At 53.7% G+C, this 21,564-nt stretch overlaps 1 protein-coding gene and 1 long non-coding RNA gene across 3 annotated transcripts in view; one reads left to right on the forward strand and one right to left on the reverse strand.

Annotated features, from left to right (window-relative positions):
- The window catches only part of Zfp362 (zinc finger protein 362), a 33,028-nt gene extending 15,924 nt beyond the window's left edge, over positions 1-17,104 (reverse strand). The window contains exons 1-4 of one of the 2 annotated variants that reach the window (NM_001081098.1): positions 17,004-17,104; positions 5,843-5,968; positions 1,242-1,305; positions 856-1,102 (exon numbers count right to left, since the gene is read on the reverse strand). In NM_001081098.1, the coding sequence (NP_001074567.1) occupies positions 856-1,102; positions 1,242-1,305; positions 5,843-5,880 (349 nt within the window). In that variant the 5' untranslated portion in view covers positions 5,881-5,968; positions 17,004-17,104. Of the gene's footprint in view, positions 1-855; positions 1,103-1,241; positions 1,306-5,842; positions 5,969-16,715; positions 16,918-17,003 lie in introns of those variants that run through there. The other variant, XM_030253454.1, reaches the window with a different exon arrangement.
- On the forward strand, positions 1,518-6,027 carry Gm52679. Its single transcript, XR_003955112.1, has 2 exons — positions 1,518-2,617; positions 3,362-6,027. It is a non-coding gene; the product is annotated as a predicted gene, 52679 (long non-coding RNA).
- Positions 17,105-21,564: the final 4,460 nt, after the last annotated feature.

The raw sequence follows: 21,564 nt of genomic DNA on the forward strand, positions 1-21,564 counted from the left end.
CAATAAAGATGTCTGGGAGGTTGCAGAGGGGATGAAGACAAAAAGCAAAAGCAAGCAAGCAAACAAAAAACCCAAAACAAGTCATGGACACCCCACAAACACAGCAAACGCACGCATATTAAAGAATAAACAAAAGATATGGAAAAGAAAAAAATGCACCAAGAGAGTCTCTAAGATTCTGGGTTAAGGGGAAAAAAAAGATTCTGGGTTAGACACTCGGGATTATGAATAATTTTTTTCTCAGTTCCTCCTTTTCCCAAATTTCCTTTAATATGCGTATATTGCTTTTTTAATATTACTTTTACAATGAAAAAATAAATTTAATAAAATCACAATAACGGAAAATGTGCGGAGTACAGCTGGGGCCTGGGGAGGCTCACAGAGCCCACAATTTTTGGGCATCTCTAAGAAGGGGGAGAAAGGCACTTGGCTGGGCACTGAGGGAGCACAGCCAGTGTGGGGTAGAGCACACTGTCTTCTGCCTTGCTTTTCTCCTCTGCCTTGAACCTTTCCTTTGTCTTCTCCGCGGAAGCAGTCTCTTGTCTCCTGCATCTGTTCAAATTTTTGGAGGTTCTGAGTCCTCTAGATAGTACTTTCCTAGTGAGCGTCCATCTGACAGAGGAGAGTCTCATAGTTCAAGGTCAGAGGAAGAAGCCTGGGGGCTATGGCTAGCTCCACTAGCCTCTGCCAAGTTTCCCCTACAACCCCAAGTCCTGCCCACCCTGTTCTCAAACAGTCAAGTTCTACCTGGACTAGATTCCGCCCCAACATTCTTAACAGACCTTGCCAGCCCCGCCCACTCCCTAGGCCCCACCCACTTCCCCTACCACCTCCAGCCCTGCCCACTCAGGTTACCTGTGACAGTACTGGTGGCCGGCCTCGCGTGCAGTGCCACGTCGGGCTGCGGCACGGACTGCGGGTGCAGCCCGGGCACCTGCTGCAGCTTGGGCAGCGACATGACCGCCTGGCTGCTCTCGGCGGGCGCGGGAGGGACTAGCAGTGGCTGCTGCGATGAGGCTGAGGTGGGTGGCAGGTGAGGTGGCCGGATCTTTTCAGCCATCAGCTGCTCTTTGATCTTGTTAATCAGGACCAGGTTGTCCAGCTGCAGAAGGGAGAGGAGCCAAATTGGAATGGGTGGGCCGCACCCCAGGGCTCTCTCCCTTGCAAGCTACTGCCCAAGCCCCAGGCAAAGCATAGTAGCTCCCATGGAAGGCAGCAGGGACTGGCGATGTCAGTCTTACCTGGCTCGGCATGGTGGGAGGAGGGGGCCAGAAGTACGGGTTGTTAAATCGAGGTTCGGCCATCCTGCAGGAAGGGAGAGCACCTGTCACTATCAGCTATGAGACCTCTTTACCCCGTGAGACCCAAATTCCTCAGCCAAATGGGCCTTCCACGGAGTCCAGAGACCCATATTCCCAGGCTGAAAAGTCAGGAATTCAGTGTCTCCCTGGGTGGACCTCAAGGGGCAAAGGTTACATCCAGACCAGAGTGCTCCCAGTCGGGGGTGGGGGGTGGGGGGTGGTTGGGGGAGGGGACATGCTGCCAGGCCAGTTTCCATCCCCTAGGTTTCAGAGCCAACATAGCAGCATTCTTCTACACAGGACCCTCCCCCACCCCAGACAACCTGGAGAGTCCAGGGAACACCTTTGTTAATAGCCACAGAGCGGAGGCAACTGACTACCTATCCTGCATCCTTGCCCTTCTGCCCTTCTCCCTTAGGGAAGACATCCCCGTCAGAATACATGAGATGGGGGGTAGACACAGCCTCTCTGAAGGGAGGCGGTAGAAGAATTTACACAGCCCCAAATAAGTGCTTCTCTTGTCTCAACAATTACACTCTGGAAAGTCTAGGCACTGACTGACAGGTGTGTAACATCTGACCTGCAAAGATGGGGTGTCAGGATGCTGTGCTTAAGGGGGGAGGCTGGGGAGACCAGGGGTCGACATGATGTGACAAGGGTACCCGGCAGTCCCCACTGCTGGCAAGTTTGGCAGCCTATGGGCTGGAGGGCCTTTTAAACCAGGGCAATACAAAGGCCAGGCTCTCAAGACTAGCTTTGTCCTTCCTCAGGGGCAGGGGGTTGGGAGTTGGGGGTGGGGTGGAGAAGTTGAGTTTTCTGTGGTTCCTGTCAGTCAAGTGATGATGTGCAGAGAGTGGGTACACACAGGTGTTCCCTCGCTCATTGCTTCCTATCCAGGTAGATGGAGTAATCATTCAGAAATCACTTCTGATTGCAAACCCTACCTGGTATTGCAGCTTTAGACCACAAAGAAATAACTGCAACCTGGCTTGCTCCAATGAGCCTGGAAGTCCCTCCTGGAACCGTGGCAGAGTCTGAGGACAGCCGCCACTCGGACAGTCTAATCTGAGTGTTTTCAGAAAGAGCTTTTATATGGATCCCTTTTGTGATCTTTGCTTGATAAGGGGGCATAAAAGGCACCCCTCTCTACCTCTTCTTATAGGTGAAGAGGCTGGGGCTTGAAGGGAGGAAGGAGGCCGCCCAGCACCTCTAGGGTGCTACGTTAGCGTGGAAGTCGAGATTGCTCCAGCTGCGGTTCCTGGTCGTTTGCTTTAGGAATTCCAGTCCTCAGTAGAAAGGAGGCCAGCAGCTCTAAGGTAAAAGTCCTACCCCTCACTCCTAACCTCGGCAGCCCCTGGGCTGGAGCAGAACTCTGGGGACAAGGGGTAACCAGGACATTTCCCATCCTGTCAGCCTTCTGGCCCCACAGGCATCGGAGGCCCCTCTGCCCATCAAACCCATGCTGGCCTCTTATTCTGTCTGCTCCTCTCCCTGACTGCCCAGGCCTTTGGGGTTTCTCTCCCAGAAAACAAATCTCCAAGCAGGACTATGTGAGGAGGCTGTGAATTACAAGTGCCCACCTTGTCCCAAGCACACGGACACCTAGAACAGGAACTCTCACCATGCCCACTTTTAGAAGTGAGGAAACAAAGATCAGAGAGGCAGAGTGACTGGCTCAAGATCACACAGCAAGTGAGTCTACTACTGAGACTCCACTACCCTTAGCCTGACCCCACATCCAGTGCATTCACCCCTGAACTGTTCAGGGAGAGGCCAGAGTCCTCTGGCTGTAGGCTTGTAGGTGTGTCCTAGGGTGGCATGGTTGTACCCCCACGAGTGGACGTGAGGTGGAGATGTGGGGAGGGGAGACTGAGGAGCGAGCTAACCTACAGTAGCTTGGGAATAGGTCCACCTGTCTGTTCCTACTGATAGCCCCGGCCTCCAGGACCAGAGTCCATCAGTGTGAATTTCAGGAAGGAATGAACAGAGACTAGGACTCCAAATTCTCTGACTGGCAAGTCCTCCTGCTTTCTAGCTGCTCAAAGTGCCCTCTGTTTCAGAAGCCCACGAGGATGACAAGCAGGGACAACTTTCTGTCACCATTTCATGGAGGAACCCACCAGTCGTTAGAAAGGACACCTGTTCCAGGCTGCGAGGACTGGTACCAGCAGCCTTGGATACAATACAGTCCCTGAGCTGTTTTCTGCATCAGTAAGATGGGTGAGACAGGCTGCCCTGCTCCAGGGCTCTCTGCCCACTGCGCTAGGCTGCTTCCAGACTGTTCTAGGGAAGTTACTCTCCACTCCTCCACTCCTCTAGGGAGCCGAGGGCTTGCCCAGGGTCCCACTGCTAGAATAAAATATACACTACCATTTATCATTTACCACTGAGGAGCCAGGGATAACCTTAGCTACACAGCCAAGCACATAAGAAGAGGCTCTGGCAGGGAACTACACATCCTCTTCCTGGTCTTTCTCTGCCCTTCTGCAGCTAGGTGTCTGTCAATGACTTTTGCCCTGGTATCCACCTACTGTGTGCCAGATACAGGGGGCAGGACGGGGCCATTGCCTGGTATTCACAGGCAATCTGGCATGTGGGTAGACCTGCCCTAAGGGAGGATGTTATTCAGGAGAGAGGCAAGGACGGGTACTCACTCCGGACAGACAGAGGAGGAGGAAGGTGCAGTGATGTGGAAGATGAGCAAGATGAGCACCTTCCCAGTACTACGGTGGCATGGGACACTGAGGTCAGCCTTAGGGCCTTGAATGCCAAGATGAGACAGGGGATGGAATGAAGGCAACAAAGAGCATGCAGGACCAAGGGAGCAACGGCAAGGGTGGGGGGGACACCAAGTGTGTGTGTGGGGGGGGGCAGTGGGAATATACTGGGGTAGAAGTAGGAGCCAAGCCTGCCAGGGCTGAGTGTCCACACTGGATGGGCAGAGGAAACACAGTAGCAGTCAGCTGGGGCCTTCAGCAATGGGCAGAGAATGGGGGTAGGGAGCCACACACCTTGACCCTGACCCTTGCGGTCCACCTACAGCTGCCGTTTGTCTTTCTTGCTCTAAAAGGTAGAGAAAGTTTAACCGTGGATGACTAACATCTCCTGGAGTTGTTTCACAAACTGGGCCAGACCAGGGACCAGCTACGGGGCTAGTCAGATGTGCCAGCCTCCGGGAGCAGCGAACAGGGACTCAGGAAAGAGCTGCTACCTATGAGGCCTTCTACACACCACCAGGCCATTCCCTTCAGAGCCACCTGGGCCCATGAAGGGTCCCTATGCGTCCCCTCATGATCTCTCCATCTCTCTCACGATTTCCCACCCAGCCTCTCACACTGGGCTCCTCAGCATTGGGCACGACCCTCATTCCGTAGCAGCTCAGCAACAGTGGCCCATCTACCCAGGAGCTATAAGTACCAACCAACCTGACCCTCCACCTTGAGTCTAGGCCCAGCTCCCTGGTGCCCCTGCCCTTTCCCAGACTGTATCTTAGAAGCTTCTCTGTATCAGTCTGCCTGCCTTGGTCTTGGCTTTCTCCCGGGACAAGCCCCTCCCCCAGTGACTCACCTCTGAGCAAGTCACAGACACACAGTGACCTTCCCACCTCAGACCAGTCCCAGCTGAGATGGGTTGAGAGGCTATTTTCAGACACTCTCCAGTCCACTCTAGCCTCTCCAGCAGTCTGGCCTTGAGCACTTCCCTCCCACCAGGAAACAGCAGGCTCTTGTTCTAATCCTGATTCCACCTCACTGAATGTGTGACCTTGGGCAAGTCTTTTGCTCAACTTCCAAGTAAGGGAATAAGCTGCGGAGATGCTGGCCTAGCCTGGAAAGGTGAACCAAGGAGGCCTGCCTGGTGTCTCAGAGAGTGAGTGGGACTCAACCAGAAGGCTGGGGCAGGCATTCGGGTAGCGGGAACCGTGTCTGCAAAGGGCTGTGGGCAAGCAATGCACAGGTGTGGTGCCTGGGAGGTGCAGCCTCTCAGAGAGCCTGGCAAAGAGATGATCCTGGGCAGTCCGCCAGGGCCTGGCTGACCCCTAGTTCTTAGGCCCAGAGTCCAGGTCTGCAGCAGTAGGTAAAGGGGAGAAACGTGTGCCGGGTAAGACCTGTCAGTTGCAGCAGATTCTAGAGAGGCCAGAGTGGGTGGCAGGGGAATTCCCAACTAGAGGTCTGAGTCTAGGACTGAGCCTGGGCCCCGAGGGGCCTGGAGGCTCTGGAGAGCCATGTGGCCAGGGAAGTATACAGCTGCCCTCACAGTGTGGCCCAGATCTCTGGACATCGACAGAGACAAATACAGTTAACACAACATGCAGACAGCACCAAACCCAGACGGGACAGACAGACCTGTGGCCACAAGCATGAACCCATGGGAACGGGAAGCCAAAGCCACCAACACTAACAAGGCAAGCATACCTCCCCCATAGACCCCTTCAGAGGACAGCAGTGAGGGGCACGCGGGACTCTTATGGACACAGTGTCTTGATCCCCAAAGAACAACCCCCTCATTAACAGACCCGCAGCCTGGAGTCACAGGCTCCTTACCTAGAGGGTCCTTTCCCACTTGGTGAGCTTCTACTCATCCTTCAAGACCCAGCTCAAGGGTTCCCTCTTCTACGGAGCTTGCCCTGAACCCCCAGTCAGTCACTTCCTCTGTGTTCCCAACGGCACCTTGTATATGGGAATAACAATAACAATAACAATAAAATGGCAGCTACTGTTGATTTAAACACCAATGTGCTGAGCATCTTATGAATCAAGTTATTGACTCTTCCCGGTGACTTTGTGGAATGAGCACTTGACAGAAGTACAGCTCACAGACACCAGTCAACTTGCTCGGTCACACAGCAAGTGAGTGAGGGAGTGAGGGTGCCACCCAACCCTGGCCCAGCCCTAAAGGGACACATGCACTCTGGTGTGGTTCTTAACGCAGCCGCTAGGAGAATCTAAAAGCTCTTCCCAGGTTGGTATCTGGCATCTCACCTGGGCCAGCGTCTTACCCAAGGTGGCTACCTACAATAGGCTGAGGACTGTGGCAGGATATTTACAGCAACAATAGACCCATGGTACAGATGAAGAAACTGAGGTCCAGACAAGTTAGGCAACCGGGCTGAGGCTACAAAGCCTCAGTACAGATTTCAAAGCAGGTCCCTCTGTCACCTTTTCCCAGAAAACCTCGGAGGCCACTCTAGCAAACTCCAGAGGGGAGGGCACACTAGGGACCAGGCTCTGCCTCCTGGGGACACAGAGGACACACAGCCCATAGTGGGTTGTAGGGGGGAGCACTGCTGCTAGGATGGAGGAACAGAGGGTTGTCAGTTCAACAAATTTAGGCCCCACCCCACCCCCAAAGCCACACCACAGACATTAAAACTGAGATCTGCCCAGTCCCACACGGGAACAGGCTTTTGAAAAGGCCAATGGGGGTGAGGGTGGGTGGGCAGGGACGGGGAAGTGGGAGGAGCCGGACCTAGACAGCAGGACCCCTGATTAAAAGGAGGCTTCAGGGAACCACGCCCACAGGGGCACGGAGCCCAGGGGGCGGTGCTAGCCTCAGCGGCAGGAGGGGGCGGTGCTAGCCTCAGTTGCTTGGGGTTTTGTCTTTGTTTCCCTCATTTCCAAATTCTCAGTCAAGGCATTCCGTTTCTTTTAAAATGAAAACAATACATTTAGTATTTAAAAAAAGAAAAAGAGAGAGAGAGAGAGAGGAGAGGGAGAGGGGGAAGGAAGAAAGAAAGTAAGTGCGTGATTGGGAGCCTAAGGGGCTAAGCTAGAGGCTCGGCTCAGCTGATGGGGGCACTTCAGACCCACCATGCATCAGGCCTCTCACAACCTAACCCTAAAACTAAGCTGGGGGAATGTAGGAGGGCTTCCTGAAAGAGGCAACGCAATCTGCTCTTTGACCATGATTAGAATTTCACAGGCTGGGGCGCAATGTAGGTCTCTGGCCCAGTCCTTCAGCTCTGGCCTCAGCTATTGCAAGAGCCTCACCCCTGCAGGCTCTCCATGTCCACCCTACCCTAAGTCTACTACAGTCACTGCACCGTGCCCTACCTCGACGATTGCAGGGCTCCCTACTGCAGGCATGGTAAGGATGACATGGGTTGTGTGACCAGCTCTTGGTGGTCATTGGTTGTCTTCTGTCCCCACTGCTTGACCCAGTGCACAATGGCCACTCAGGCTGACAGTTCCTCTCCCTATAGAATCTGCTTCCCTTCTTGCTTTCTATCCTTCAAGGACCCCAGGGCCACTCACTGGCCAAGTCCAAATCCTCCCCCCTCCCCCTTCCCATGTTTCCTGATGCACAGTTTCTTCTTCCTGCATATGGAGTCTGCTAACCCTACGTGGGTTCTGTGCCCTGGGCCCTGCATGCCTATCATCAGGGCACTTCCCATATCTGTCTCTTCTTAGCCACCCTAGTCACGGGACTCCATCAGAAAGAATTAGAGACCTTTTGGCAGCACCTGGTGTTCGAATGAGTGAGTGAATGAGTGAATGAATGAATGACAGTGTGCATGCATGGGAATTAAAAATGTTACAGTCTGGACAGAAGTAAATGCCCTCCCTCCTCTGAAAGCCCCTTGCAGTACACTCAGATCTGCTGCCTCTATCTGCCTAACCCCATTCCTGCTGGCATGAGCAGGGGGTGGCGTGTGTGCTGATCCTTAAAGATGTGAGTGGCTAGTGAACACGGCCTGCGGTTCTGCCTCACCAGCCATGAAAAGCCAACGGGCTTCCCCTGCCAACAGAGCAAAGGGAACTATGAAAAATGAGAACACCCGATACTGGTGGGGGCGCAGGGAGGACAGTGACACTTCTGTGGGTGATCGGTGGGAGTGTGAACTGGAACAAGCACTTCCAGAAAGGATCGACCCATGATATGTGAGGAGCTCAAAAGGTATTCAGACCCCATGGCCTAGCGAGCCCAGTCTTGGTCAGCTGTCCCTAGAAAACAACCTGAAGTTCTATGCATGACACCGCTTATGGTCGTGGGTTCTTAAGAGCGAGAACCTGGAACGGCCAAACTTGCAAGCGATAGAGATGGCTCTGAAATGACTCTCCTCTGTGACTGTCCACAGTGACACTGCTGTGACTTGTTCAATGTGCACATGAGCCTATGAGGGACCGGGGGCACAGAGGGACTGGGCAGCTGCCCAAAGGCAAGCAGGGAATGTGGGGCTCTGATCCAGACTATGGGGGATCTGGAGTTCAGACTACCACCACACCCATTAAAGGGTATAGTTAATAACCCTCCATGGGCAGTTAGGAGATACTTGTGGGACAGTAGTCAGGAGGCCAAAAGATAAAAATCACTCTCAACATGGGATGCCACTAAGTGACTTGAATGCTGACAGTGGGCGAGGAGCGAGGGTTGGAACAGGGCAGAGACAGGGCCGGGGGGCTGATGTACTTCATAGCTGTCTTTTATGACTTTTCTACCGTGTGCCTATGTGGCTGCCTCGAAGAATACTTTTAAAATAAAATTGAAGCTTTTGCAAGCTTTGTTTGGAAAGCAAGACACCCTTGCCTCCTATCCAAACTATGAAGATCTCCAAATTTTTCCAAAAGAGAAGATAAGGGTCCTACTGTAAGCCCTAGCACTACCCATGCCCCCAGTGGGAGGGCAGTGAGGAAGTCTCATTGCATCCAGGGGCTCCAGCCAGGAAGACAGGCCGAGGGATAGCCCAGCCTGCCTGTCTGTCACTCACTCTCCCACAGAAAGTCCTTTATAGGTCCACTGCTTGGGGAAGTCCTAACCCTGCAGCTGGTCAGCCAAGGTCTCCAGAGGTCCTGTCGCCCACATTCTTCCCGTCATCCAACCACTGCACCTACCCTTCTGCCCCTATCAGCACTTATACCACCCACCCTAAACAAGCTGCTTTTACATGCCAGCCTGTGCCAACCATCTGAAGGTTCTAGAGCCAGAATCCTGACATCAAATCTCAGCTGAGATCACACTGCCAGGGGTGAGTGGCCTGGTCATTTGTCTATCCAGTTCCCCACACGAGCCGTGGGCTGGGTGAGGATGGCTTATTTGAGGGTTCATGGTTGTATTCCCTGGTCCCCAGCAGGGCCTCATGGCTCAATTGACGGATCTTAGATTCAAGGCAAATTTTCTCTGATCTTTCCCTTAACAGGAATCAGTTTACCCAGTTCCAAACTCCTATCCTCCCTTTATCGTACCTCTAAATACACTGGTCACCCCAACAGCCAAGAGTGACACTCGACGTTAGGATCACGGCAAAGCCATGCACCCTCCGAATTGGAGATGGGCAGGGCTCAGTTCACACTGGTGCTACATAAGGCCTGGAGGGGCTCAAAGGGGGCGGGGTCTCTTCATGCCAGAAGAGCAGAGGGGTACAGACAGAAGCATTCCCAGCACAGAGAGGGAACACTGCTCCCCCACCCCACCCCCGAAGAGCAGAACTGCACAGGCAGGAATCAGGAGCCGCCCATGGCAGCATGGTGAGTGTAGGGCAGGTACAGGCGATGGCCTGAGCAGTTCATGTACTGAGGGAGGGCCCTGAGCAGTCCAGAGTGGCCAGGGGGATGCCGGAGAAAGGACAAGCAAAGGCTTTGCAGGAGAGAGGCTTTGGTGAGACTGCCTTCTGCCTGGCTCTGTGAGACCCACCCAGCCATCCATTCTGAACACCTGCCTCCCACCGCCCCTCTGCCCTCCATGTCCCCCATTCCATGAAGTCCTCCTGTTGCTGCCCTGTCCACTCTACCCCTAAAATTGCAGCCAGGCCAAGCTGCCGCCTCAGAAACTGGCTTCTGTGGACTTCCCGTGAGGAACAAGACTGAGGACCCTGGATCTGATTAGGGCAGGGTTTGTAGCCCCACAGGCCTGGGAGGCAGAGAGGGGTGATCCATGTGCGCACACGGTGACCTCCTGACCTTCCACTCCCCCATCCCTGTATCCTCGGCAGCTCCACACCCAGCTCGAGACAACCCAGGGCAATGAACCTTCCGCAGCAGCCCGAGACGCCATCACCTTATTGACTTTCTGCTGGCAGCTCCCTCGGGGATGCCAGGTTGATCAGGGTGACAGTCCCCAACCCTTCCTCCTCCCAGATACCTTTAGATGCTTTCCAAGTCTTTCTCACTTCCCTCCCAACCTCTCAAGAAAGATGCTGTGGACATTTCTGAAGTGTGGCACACTCCCAGGAAGATGTCTAGAACACACCTGAGCTAATGTATCAAAAGGCATCCTGCGGGGGATGGGGGGGGCGGGGCGGGGGGGTTACCCTGTCCTTCTTACAGATCTGCCCAGCTCCATAAACCCTGCCCCTGCCCTCCTGGTTCTCAGAGTGTTTCCTGATTTAGGGTCGGGCATGGTGCTCTGTGGTGAGGGCTGAGGGTACAGAAACCTCTGGCAAACCTTTCTGGGTCTCTGGGTCCTTCTCTAGGAAGTGAAGGGGCTCAACCAATCACAGCTGGGAAGGGATGGGCCTAGGTTGGAAGGGTGGCATTTACAGTCAAGAGAGCCCAGCTAGGCCTGGGCCTCTGGATCACAACAAAGCCCCGAGTTCAAAGTTGCCATCTGTAACTGGTGAGGGTAGAGAGTGTGTCACCGTACAGGCCACAGGGATGCAGCAAGGCCAGTACAGGTGAATAGGCATACGATTCCAGAATGGTGCCTAGCTCTGTGATATGCAGCCACTACACCTGCCGGTGATGGGCTCCTAAGGTCCGAGGAACCTTACACTCGTGTGCCAGTATCTGAGGTGCGGGAGCTTCCCTCAGCTCTTCTGACTACTCCCCACATCAGGGCTGCTCTGCTGACATGGACGAATCTGTCTTTCAAGATAGGTCCCAAACTAAGAACCCCAGCATGTGCTCATAACTCCTCCATGAAGTAGCCCCTTCCCCTCCCGTGTAGGCCGTCTGTGATCAGGCCAGGAAAGGCTCAGGCCTGAGTAAAGGCTAGCAAATGATATGGACCCCACGCAGAAGGACTGGGTGGCCACGTGGGTGGGCGGACCTGGGAAGACTTACTACGAAGGGGACTGAACTATCCCCAACCCTACCTGGTAGCTCACCCCCCCCCCCCAGGTTCTCAGTTCTACTGCCTTCTCTTGTTCATGGGTGACTCCACTTCTCCAAGCAGATCCAGGCAAGGGGTGGACACTGGCCCGAGGGAGTGCCATGGGATGCATGAAGACTCAGGGATGGCGGCAGAACAGATGACTATATGTGTATGACTGTGTATGTCTGAGTGGAATGGGGAGTCTACCCACCACAGCCAGGTGTCCCCCAACAGAGCCCCAGAATCTGGCTAACTAGACTATCCTCTGAGGCAGAGGTTCTCGGCCTTCCTAATGCTGTGACCCTTGAATACAGTCCCTCATGTTGTAGTGACCCCCAACCATGAAATTATTTTCGTTGCTACTTTGTGACTGAAATGTTGCTCCTGTTGTGAATGGTAATGCAAAGATTTGATACACAGGATAACTGATCTGTGACCCTGTGAAAGGGTTGTTCACACACCCACTAAGAGTCACAACCTACCGGTTGAGAACGGCTGCTCCGACAAGCCTGAAGCCTTTGCCTAAAGCTCAAATGGATACCTTTGCTGGTCACAATGGTGAGGCAAGAACCAACAGACTAAAGACTCCTTAGGCCTCAGAGCCAAGACTCTCAGCCTGTCTGTCACAGCTGATCTACTAGTGACACCACCTCGCTACTTGTCAAGTCTCTGAAGCCCACCTCTGCTCTGGGGTTCCAGAAAGCTCTCCTAACACCACAGCTGTTCCCAACACACATCTACAACACTTGGCTTCTTCAGTGTCGGGGAAATTTTCTGTGCTTCAGGACCATTGCTCCACGAGGGGGGGGCGGATGGTACTGAATGGGGCACAGCTACTCCCGCCAGGGCTTCTTGCTTCCCCTGAACCCCCAGGCAAAGGCTGGGCAGCCTGTTCAAACCTGATGATCAGAGAGGTAAAGAAAGCCTCAGGAGACACATACAGTCGTAGGCACAGAGCACCCCTCTTCCCTAACCCTGTAGTTTCCCCAATGAGTAAGAAGACATTGGCTGCATAAGCATCATCAGATGCCCACTACAGGAGCAGAACGCGGGTCTCATTTCCCTGAGGACATCAAGCCTCTCTAGGGACCCCAAGCAAGTGTCAGCATGGTGCTACAGAGACAGGAGTGGGGTGGGGTGGTGGGTGGGGTGCTTAGGTAATACTTAGCAGTCTCTGTGTACCCATTGATTCGTTCTTTCACATGTTCAATATTGTGCACCAAGACCACCAGACTGACCCAGTCAACACCCCCGGAAGCCGGCACTCTAGCTTGGCTTCCCACGGTCATTCACTGGAAGGTGCAGGAACTCTAAGTGTGTAAAGAAGAAACAGTGTCCCAGCAGTGACAGCCACCTGACTGCATGGGTGACAAGGGCTCTAGGGAGGGAGGGAGTTCTAGGAGAGAGAGAGCAGAAGCTCTTCAGTTAGGATGTGGGCAGGGGTCAGGTAAGGCTGGGCTTCCCCACAACTGTGGGATCCTAACCAGACCCAGCAGTGCTCCCACCTGGCACCAGACGCCCCTCAACTCCACAGAGATAAGCTCTCTGACTCCTCCATACCCATACTTCCTCAGCTGCAAAAGAGGATAACAGTGACAACTATATCTCCATATGCACAAAGCCTCAGAGAACATGGTCTGGCACAAAGTGACCACCCTCTGTTGCTCCCTAAACACATGGTGACAGTTCATGACAGGGTCATGGTCAAAGTGTCAAAGGTTCTGGGTGGGGGAAGCTGCTTGGGTTCTACCGTTCTGAGTCTGGGCCTGTGATCTAATCAATCCCACCACTGCCTAACAACAACCCCAAGATTCCCAGGGGAGGATGACAGACCTCGATGTGACATCACCTCCCAGGCACTGCCAGGACACCGAGGCTGCCACCACACCTGGCTCCACAGTCCCTCCTCACCTCTGCCGAAGTCCCGACCACACCTCACTGGAAGCCTGAGTGGCCCTTAAGCTGCTCTAGAACTTAAACATGTGCCCGGGGCAGACATGTGTTTGCTTAAACAAACAAGCAAATGAGAAGGTCTCAGATGCCCAGAGCCACAAAAGAAAATACGCAGGGGCTCATGTAACAGTGGGAAGCTATTTACAGCAGACGGTCAGCAAAGGCCCCTTTGAGGAGGTGATGTTCGATGGTGCCACGGGATCGGGGAAAAAAAAACATTCCAGGTCAGGGAAGGTGCGCAAAGAAGCTAGCGTGGCCAGAGGTGGTAAGATATAGGGGTAGGCAGGGCAGGGCTGGCGCGTGAAAGCAGAGGTTGAAAGGTGGGCAAGGCTGAAACTACAGAAGCCCCCCTCCCCCTCCCCATCCCCGTAGGCCAGAATTATTACTTATTTTTCTACTAAATTTCTACTACTTATTTTTCTTCTAAATGTTCAGGAAGCAGTGGAACTTTCAGCAGGGGGAGAAGGGGATTGTCAGGGTCCACAGATCACTTGGCATTCTGAAAACCCCCCCGCCATGGTTCACAGAGACAAGGCCTGGACTAGAAAAGTAAATGACGGTCCTTATGGGGCAGTGACCATGTCCTGAGCACATGCCCAGGACATGCCTGGCCGGGCGGGAGACCTCAGAGCCACTGTTATTATCTCCCCCCATCATGGTGAGATAAGGACAGCGCCCACTGTACAGGTGGAAGCTCACAGAGGTACAGGGCATGCTCAGAGATCTGAGACACAAATGCTAAAGAGCCTCTGATACTCTCAATCCCTAGGAACGTACCCGAAGCCTTGGCTTTTCTCCTCTGTTGGTATTCAAAAGTGCCAGGGTTACATTTGCATCTCATATCTGTCCAACCTGGGCTGGGGGGAGCTGGACTGATTGGATGGATGGAAGGATGGATGGACGGACGGACGGACGGACGGATGGTTGATGGGACAGACAGGACTACTGAACTGACCCATAGACTAAGAAGTGGACAGTGGAAGAACAAATGAATGGCCTAGTCACAAATGAGAGACTATACAAACAGTAAGAATACAGAGCAACAAGAGAAGAGGCAAGGAATGGCTGCCTAGGGAAGGGCAGGGCTAAGCTTGCTTTAGACAGAGGCCACAGCTTGCTCACACAGCAGTTTCTTCCCACCTAAGACCAAGCTGGCCTCTGTTTCCCAAGGTCACCGCAGACTATCCCTTAGCCCCTAGGGCCAACTTATCTAGTGTAGCCATTACCCGCCAGCCCCTGCACCAGCTAGCTCCCCTACACCCAGCCCAGTGTTTCACTCTCTCTCTCTGAGCATTTCACAGAAAAAAGGAGACAGGAGATCGGGGCTCCAGAACAAGCTAGGGCCAGACTTGGAGCCAGTGCTTTCCTCTCCGAGTCCAGATGACCTCCGGGGCCTTTTCATCTCTGACATTCTTTGGGGTGGGAGTAAGCCTCTGGATTTTTACACAGCCACTGGGGTCAGCAGAAGAATTTCAGACCAAAAACTAGAAGTTGGGAAAGGTCCTGCCCACAGCACCACCCACTTAGGAAAGGCCCACACAAGGAGTCTGCAGGCCATCCCTCCTCCGTCACTGCCCAGCCTCTCTAAGCCTCAGTTTCTTAATTTTAAAATGAGTTCAACTGCCCCCACCTGAACATCTGACCTCAACTCAGTTTTGGGGAGCGCCTGACATGGCTGTAGCCACATAGGACATGGTACACACTGTGACATTTGATTTCCTGAAATGTGATGATAATGGGGTCCAGGGGGAAAGGAAGGGGGCCACACTGTCTATTCCTGTTCAGTTTTGTCTGAAGCAAACCATGCTGGGGGTGAGAGCGCTCCAAAACAGAGAACCCAAACGTGGGTTCCAGTCTCAGCTCTCCTCTACTGGGCAGAGTAGTGACTCTTGGGCCTCAGTTTCTCCATCTAAAACCTTGTTGGTTCAGAACCGGGTGACCCAGGCATGCCTAGCTCTGCAGCTCAACGCTCTCAGGCCTTGTTCCCACTGGCTGCCCTTGGGGAGCTCACATTGGCCTGGTGAAGCCAGGACACCGCTCTGAAAGGAGACTTTTCCCTCCAGGAAATGGGGGGAGGGCCCTAGATAAGCACAAAGGCTCAGAGCATCCTCCTAGGACAGAGTCTCCCCCAAAAGGGGAAAAGACCACATTCAGATTTTATGGGCCTGGCCTCATACCACTCTGCTGCCTGTACAGTCACCAGCCAGTCCAGTCAGCCACTTCAGAAACTCAACTGATGTCCAATCAGGAGACTTCAAAGTGGCAGGCCGGGTGGCAGAAAGGAGTTAACACAAGCAGAGGACAGGCCCAGAACACAAGGGCCAGGCAGTCAGCTACTCCTATGTATATCGGGACCCACAGGAGCTGCAGGCCTGTACCCAGCTAAAAACCCACCACTAAGGACATTCATCAACAGAGGCCATCTCTGGAGGCTAAGAAGACCACCCATACCTGAAGGGGGTTCTTCCACTGCAATCAACCAGACTTGCCCCAAGAGGGGGCTACCAAAACTTCCTGTCCACCAAGGGGGCTCTGGCCACCCATGAAGGGGCAAGCCTCCCTCCATCTCCAACACACACACAGCTCCTAAAGGATCCACACTGCTGGAGGACAGGGTGGCAAGAAGGGTCATGTCCTCATGACAGGGATCTTAGCTCCAAACCCTGGGCCCACTTTATGCCCCTAGAGCCAGCCAACTCCCCCAAATCTGGGGCTACAATATAGTTCCTTACAATACCACTTTGATACAGAGCCTCGTCCAAACGACTCCTCCCAAAACCTCTCACCTCAGCCCTACACACACACACACACACACACACACACACACACACACACACACGACATCCCCACCCACGCAGTTCTGGGGAAACCGGCAGTTAACTTTTCCCAAAAACCCTGCAAAGGCGACTAGCTAGGTGGGAAGAAACAGAGAAATGGGCCCCCATATCCTTTCGCGGCATCTCAGGGCCCTCAGGGGAAGAAAAAAAAAATCTTAAAAAAAAAAAAAAGCAAGAAAGAAAAGAAAACTTTCAGAGTTAACTTTAAATTCCCAGCCCCCTCCCCCCAAATCACCCGGCAGCTTCTCTCCCCCTTATTTTTTCCTTTAAAGTGTAATTGTATTGTGTCTCACCTCCCCGAAAGGCTCCCGGCTCTCTCCAAAGAAAAGGAAAAAAGCCAACCCTTCGGGTGCCCCCTCTGCTTCCAGCCGCCTCTCCCACATTCTCAGACAGTTTTATTAAAATCTTCAGACAAAAGAAAAACAAAAATGGCAGCCTGGCTTATTTTTAAAACAGGACAGGGACGCCATATTCTGCAGATCTGCAAAAAAACGGAGAAATCCGGCACTGGCCGCTCCACCGGGCCGGCTGCAAAGTGCGCGAACCGCGCCGTTTGCAATCCGTTTATTTGCATTAAGCCCCATGAATCATTGTTTACCGGAGAATTGCAGCAGGTTTGAATAGCCCGGCTTAGGAAAACACACACGCACACACTCGGAGACGAACCCCAGACACGCCGCGGGAGACGCTGCCTACCCCGCGCGCGCAGCCGCCGCAGCCACGGCCGCCCCGGGGCCCGGCCCGAGGCACCGGCGACCCCCGGGCCCACGCAGCGCGGCCGCCCCGCGCTGACAGCGCTCGCGCCCGCCCGGCCCCCGCCCCGCAACTCGGCGCAACTTTCCCGCGGGCGGGCCCGCTCCCCCGCGCGCCCCGGGCCCGCACGGACCTGGCAGTGCTGGCGGCGCTCCGGGACGCGGCCGCAGCCCCGAGCCCGGCGGCCCGAGTAGGGCCGGGCTGGGGGCTCCCGGCTTCGGCGGTGGCGGCGGTGGCGGCGGCGCGCGGCTGGGGCTCGGTGCGGAGCGGCGCGCAAACCTTCCGGGTCGCCTGCTGTTCACTTCTGGGTTCTGCAGGCGCCGCGGCGGCGGAGGCCGGCTGTGCAGCCGCGCGGCCCCGGCGCGCTGGGCCCCGCGAGCGAGCCGCGTCCGGCCCCCCGCCTCTCGGCTGCGCAGCCCGCCCGGCCCCGGGGCTCCGGCGAGTGGGCAGCGCCCGGCGCTGGCGACGGCGAGGGGAGGGGGCCGGCGGGGCGGGGACGGGCCGCGCGCTGGGGGCCCCCGCTCGGCCCCGGGGCCTCGTCTCGCGCTCGCCGCCGCCGCCGCCAAGGAAAGTTGCGCGGCGCCCCCTGCCCGCGCCGCGCCGCGCCGGAGGCTGAGCCACAAAGGAACTCCGCGCCCCCCTCCGCCCGCCCGAGCCGCGCGGGGAGGGCACCGGCGCCCGGCCCTAGGACAGCCCCTTCCCCAGCACGGGGGCTCCCGGGGCCCGGGCGGCCGCGGCCATTGTCCCGCCCAGACTCCGCTCCCGGGTGGCGGTGGCCTGGGGACCCGGGACTGGCTGGTCACGCTGCTCTCGGGAGGGGTGGGGGTGTCCCTCCTTGGGAAATCGCAAGCTGGTGCAGACCCCCACGGTGCTCCCCCCCCCCCCCACACACACACCCGGTGACAAACGGCCAGGCTCAAGATCCCTGCTAAGATTTTGGTTATTTATTTCTGAAGAAAGGACGTGGGGGCGGGGTGGGGTGCAGAAGTTTGCACAAGCCAGGACACCGCTTCCCAACCCTAGGCCTGAGTCTCAGCGGTGGGGCGACCAGGAGCTGACAGCACTTCTAGAAAGTCTATCAGAGGTGGCACCGCCTGTCCCCCCAGCTCCAGACCTCAGAGCCATCTGCGCGACTCCTCCTCCCGCCTCACCCTCCCCAGCCAATCAGTCACCAAGTCCTCTTGATTCGGCCTCGCGGGCTGTGTCAACTTCTAAACTTCACTTCTACCTGAGGAGGCAGGCATTCCCGATTCCGAACCCGCTTAGATTTCTGTGGCACACTCTGCTGTCCACCTGCAGGCCTAGAGGATCAGGGCTGCCTCTGCCGTCCTAAGCATCCCAGAGAAGGAAGGACACAAAAAACCATCCTGCTTTCTGGGAAGTATAAGTTCATAGGCACGTGCGCTAGTTGGCTGGGAACACAGTTCTAAAAAGTGTGGACAAAGTCGCTGTCCTCGTGAGGATTCCAGTTTAGCACAGGATGTCACACATTGGGGAAGCTGGAGGGTGGGACCCACGGAGGTCGTTGGTTCCTTCTCAAAGCATCAAGCACACAATTCCGGGCATAGGGCAGAGGCACAATAAGCAAGCGGCAAAAATTAACTGGAATGATATGGTATTGACAACACAGAGAAGGCTACTCTCCTAGAGAGATAGGGGCTGTTTTCAGAACATGGCTCTGGGATGAGCCTGGAGAAGAGAGGAACACCTTTGTTCTGAAAACAAAAAGACTAGCCCAGAGTTGAGAAGGTTCTGTGAGGAAAAACACTGGCCAGCAATGGGAATGAAGCGAGAAATCACCCGTGTAGAAGAATCAAGAATCGAGGTGTGGGATGTGGGGCATGGGTTTTAGAGTGACTTCCTTCCAAATGCACAGTCAGAAAAGGAAGAAGAAAACAAATGAAGGGCACATCAGCAGCCATGAATCATGCTGACGGTGTGCACATTTGACGAGATGAAAAGCAAACCTTCCGGGGCTGGAGGCATGACTCTGCAGTTAGAATGCACTGGGCCTGAGGACCTGAGTTTGGTTTCTACCACCCAAGTCCTGTGGCTCACAACAGCCTGTAACTTTAGCTCCGGGGGATCCGATGCCCTCTTCTGGACTCCTGCAGAACCTTCTCTCATATATGCACAGACCCCCTCCCCTAGCATAATTAAAAACAATAAACATTCTTAACAAAAAAAAAAAAAAAAACCTTTAGGGGCTGGAGAGCTGGAGGGCTTGGTCAGCATTCATGGTTCTACAGTTTAGATTCCAGCATCCATGTTAAAGAGCCCATCATTGCCTGTAACTCCACCTCCAGGAGATCAGACACTCCCTTCTTGCCAGTCAGGGTCTCATCCAAAAGCCTCCATGGTGCAATGAAGGTGAAGGCCCCCCAGCGAGGTGGGATCCCGAGGCCCCTCCAGTCCAGTGAGGGGTCACCACTGGCCAGTCTCGCCCAACATGCTGGGGGTGGGGGTGGGGGTGGAGCATGAACGCACATGTTAGGACTCAAAAGATGCCTGGGCAGGGCAGAAGCCAGAGAAACTCTGGTGAAGGTGCAACCTCAGTTGCAATTGATGGCCCAGGACTGAAGGGCTCATGTAAAGGATTTGAGACTTGGCACCATGAAGAAAGCCTATGAGAGGGTATTGATGAAGCCTAGCTGCAGCAGAAGACCCCAGTGTATTGGAGATGCCAGTACCGTGGTATGATCACCAAGAACAGCAAAGGCAGTGGAATGGATCAACCTGAGCTTAGAGTGCTACAGAGTGCAGAGCTGGAAAAATGACCCTAGCTCTTTGGTGGAGCCCAGAAGATCATGTGTGGATCCCAGACATTGAAACAAGAAGCTGTGAAGCTGAAGTTGCCTTGGAGAACCCAAGCTATCTGAGATGCCAGAGTCATAGGATATCTGATGAGGAATGCTGCTAACAGAGAGTGTAGCCAGCCCAGGAAAAGAAGTTTGTTGCAGTCAACAAAGATGAAAAAGGAGTTGGAGAGCTGAAGACCATTTTGACCTCAGCCATGGGCGTGCAGAATTTGGAGTTTGCCCAGCTGGTTTCCTGTCTTGCTTTGGGGATTACAGTTAAGTGATTGGATGGATCTCAGAAGAGACTTTGAACTTTGGACTTTTAACATTGTTGAAACTGCTATAGACTATGGGGACTTTGGAAAGTGGACTAAATGTATTTTGCATTATGCAATGTTTAGGTATGGCCCCCATAGACTCATGTGTTTGAACAAGCCTATGGGGCCAGGGAGTGGAATGTGATGGTTTGTACATGCTTGGGTCAGGGAGTGGCACTATTAGGAAGTGTGGCCTTGTTAGAGTAGGTGTGTCACTGTGGGTGTGGGCTTAAGACCCTCATCCTAGCTGCCTGGAAGTCAGTCTTCCACTAGCAGCCTTCAGGTGAAGATGTAGAGCCCTCAGCTCTGCCTGCACCATGTCTGCCTGGATGCTGCCATGCTTCCACCTTGATGATCATGGACTGAGCTTCTAAATCTATACGCCAGCCCCAATTAAATGTCCTTTATAAGACTTGCTTTGGTCATGGTGTCTGTTCACAGCAGTAAAACCCTGCAAATGTGCATAGTCTCTCTCTCTCTCTCTCTCTCTCTCTCTCTCTCTGTCTCTTTCTCTCTCTCTCTCTCACGGTATTTTTCTTTATTTTTATTGTTTTTTATTTGCTGTGCATTGGTGCTTTGTCTGGTTTAGTATTTGTGTGAGTGCATCAGATCCCCTGGAACTGGAGTTACAGACAGTTCTGAGCTGCTATGGAGGTTCTGGGAGTTGATCCTTTGAAAGAACAGTCAGTGCTCTTAACCGCTGAACCATCGCTCCAGTCCCACATGATTTTATTTTAATGGCACATTTCCTCGGTGGTACTCTTTCTCACAAGGAAAAAGATATCAGGCACACTCCACTAGTGCTGAAACAAAATACCTAATTTCTCAGAACTGTCAAGATCATTAAAAAACAAAACAAAACAAAACCCAAAACAGGGAAGTCTGAAAGTCACAGGCTGGCAGAGCCTGAGGAGACAGGATGACTAAGTGTAATGTGATTGCCCTAGGTGAGGTATTGGAGCAGAAAAATAGGTGTTAAAGCAAAACCAAGAATCTCTAATCAAACTATAGAGTCAAATTAGTTATGTCAGTAAAACTATCTGCCAATAATTGTGGAAAACTGTATCACTTAGTCATAATATATTGATAATGAGGGAAGAATGGTGGGAGTATATAAGGGGAACCCTCTACTATATACTCCAAGTTTTGGTAAATATTAAAATAGCCCTTAAAAATAAATTCTAACTGGGTGTTGTGTTGCATATCTCAGGGAAAGAAATAGGAGGATCTCTGTGAATTTGGAGCTAACCTGATCTACAGGCCAACCAGAGCTACACAGTGAGACCCTGAATACATACATACACATACATCCATATTCACACACACACAATATACACACACATAATACATACACACACACACACACACACACACACACACACACACACAGTAAGCCTAAAAAGAAAACACCCTGAGTGTGCTAATTATGGCATTATTGAAAGGTTCAGCTTATCACTGCCCTGAATATCCTATGGTCCCCAAATGTAACTGTGAGGTCATCACTGGCACTCAGAAGAGCCCTAGAAAAGGCTTTAGGGCCAAAGTCTAAGGACACTGAAGGCACTGAGTGCGGAGCTGG

This window comes from Mus musculus, chromosome 4, assembly GCF_000001635.26.
Source record: "Mus musculus strain C57BL/6J chromosome 4, GRCm38.p6 C57BL/6J".
NCBI lineage: Eukaryota > Metazoa > Chordata > Mammalia > Rodentia > Muridae > Mus > Mus musculus.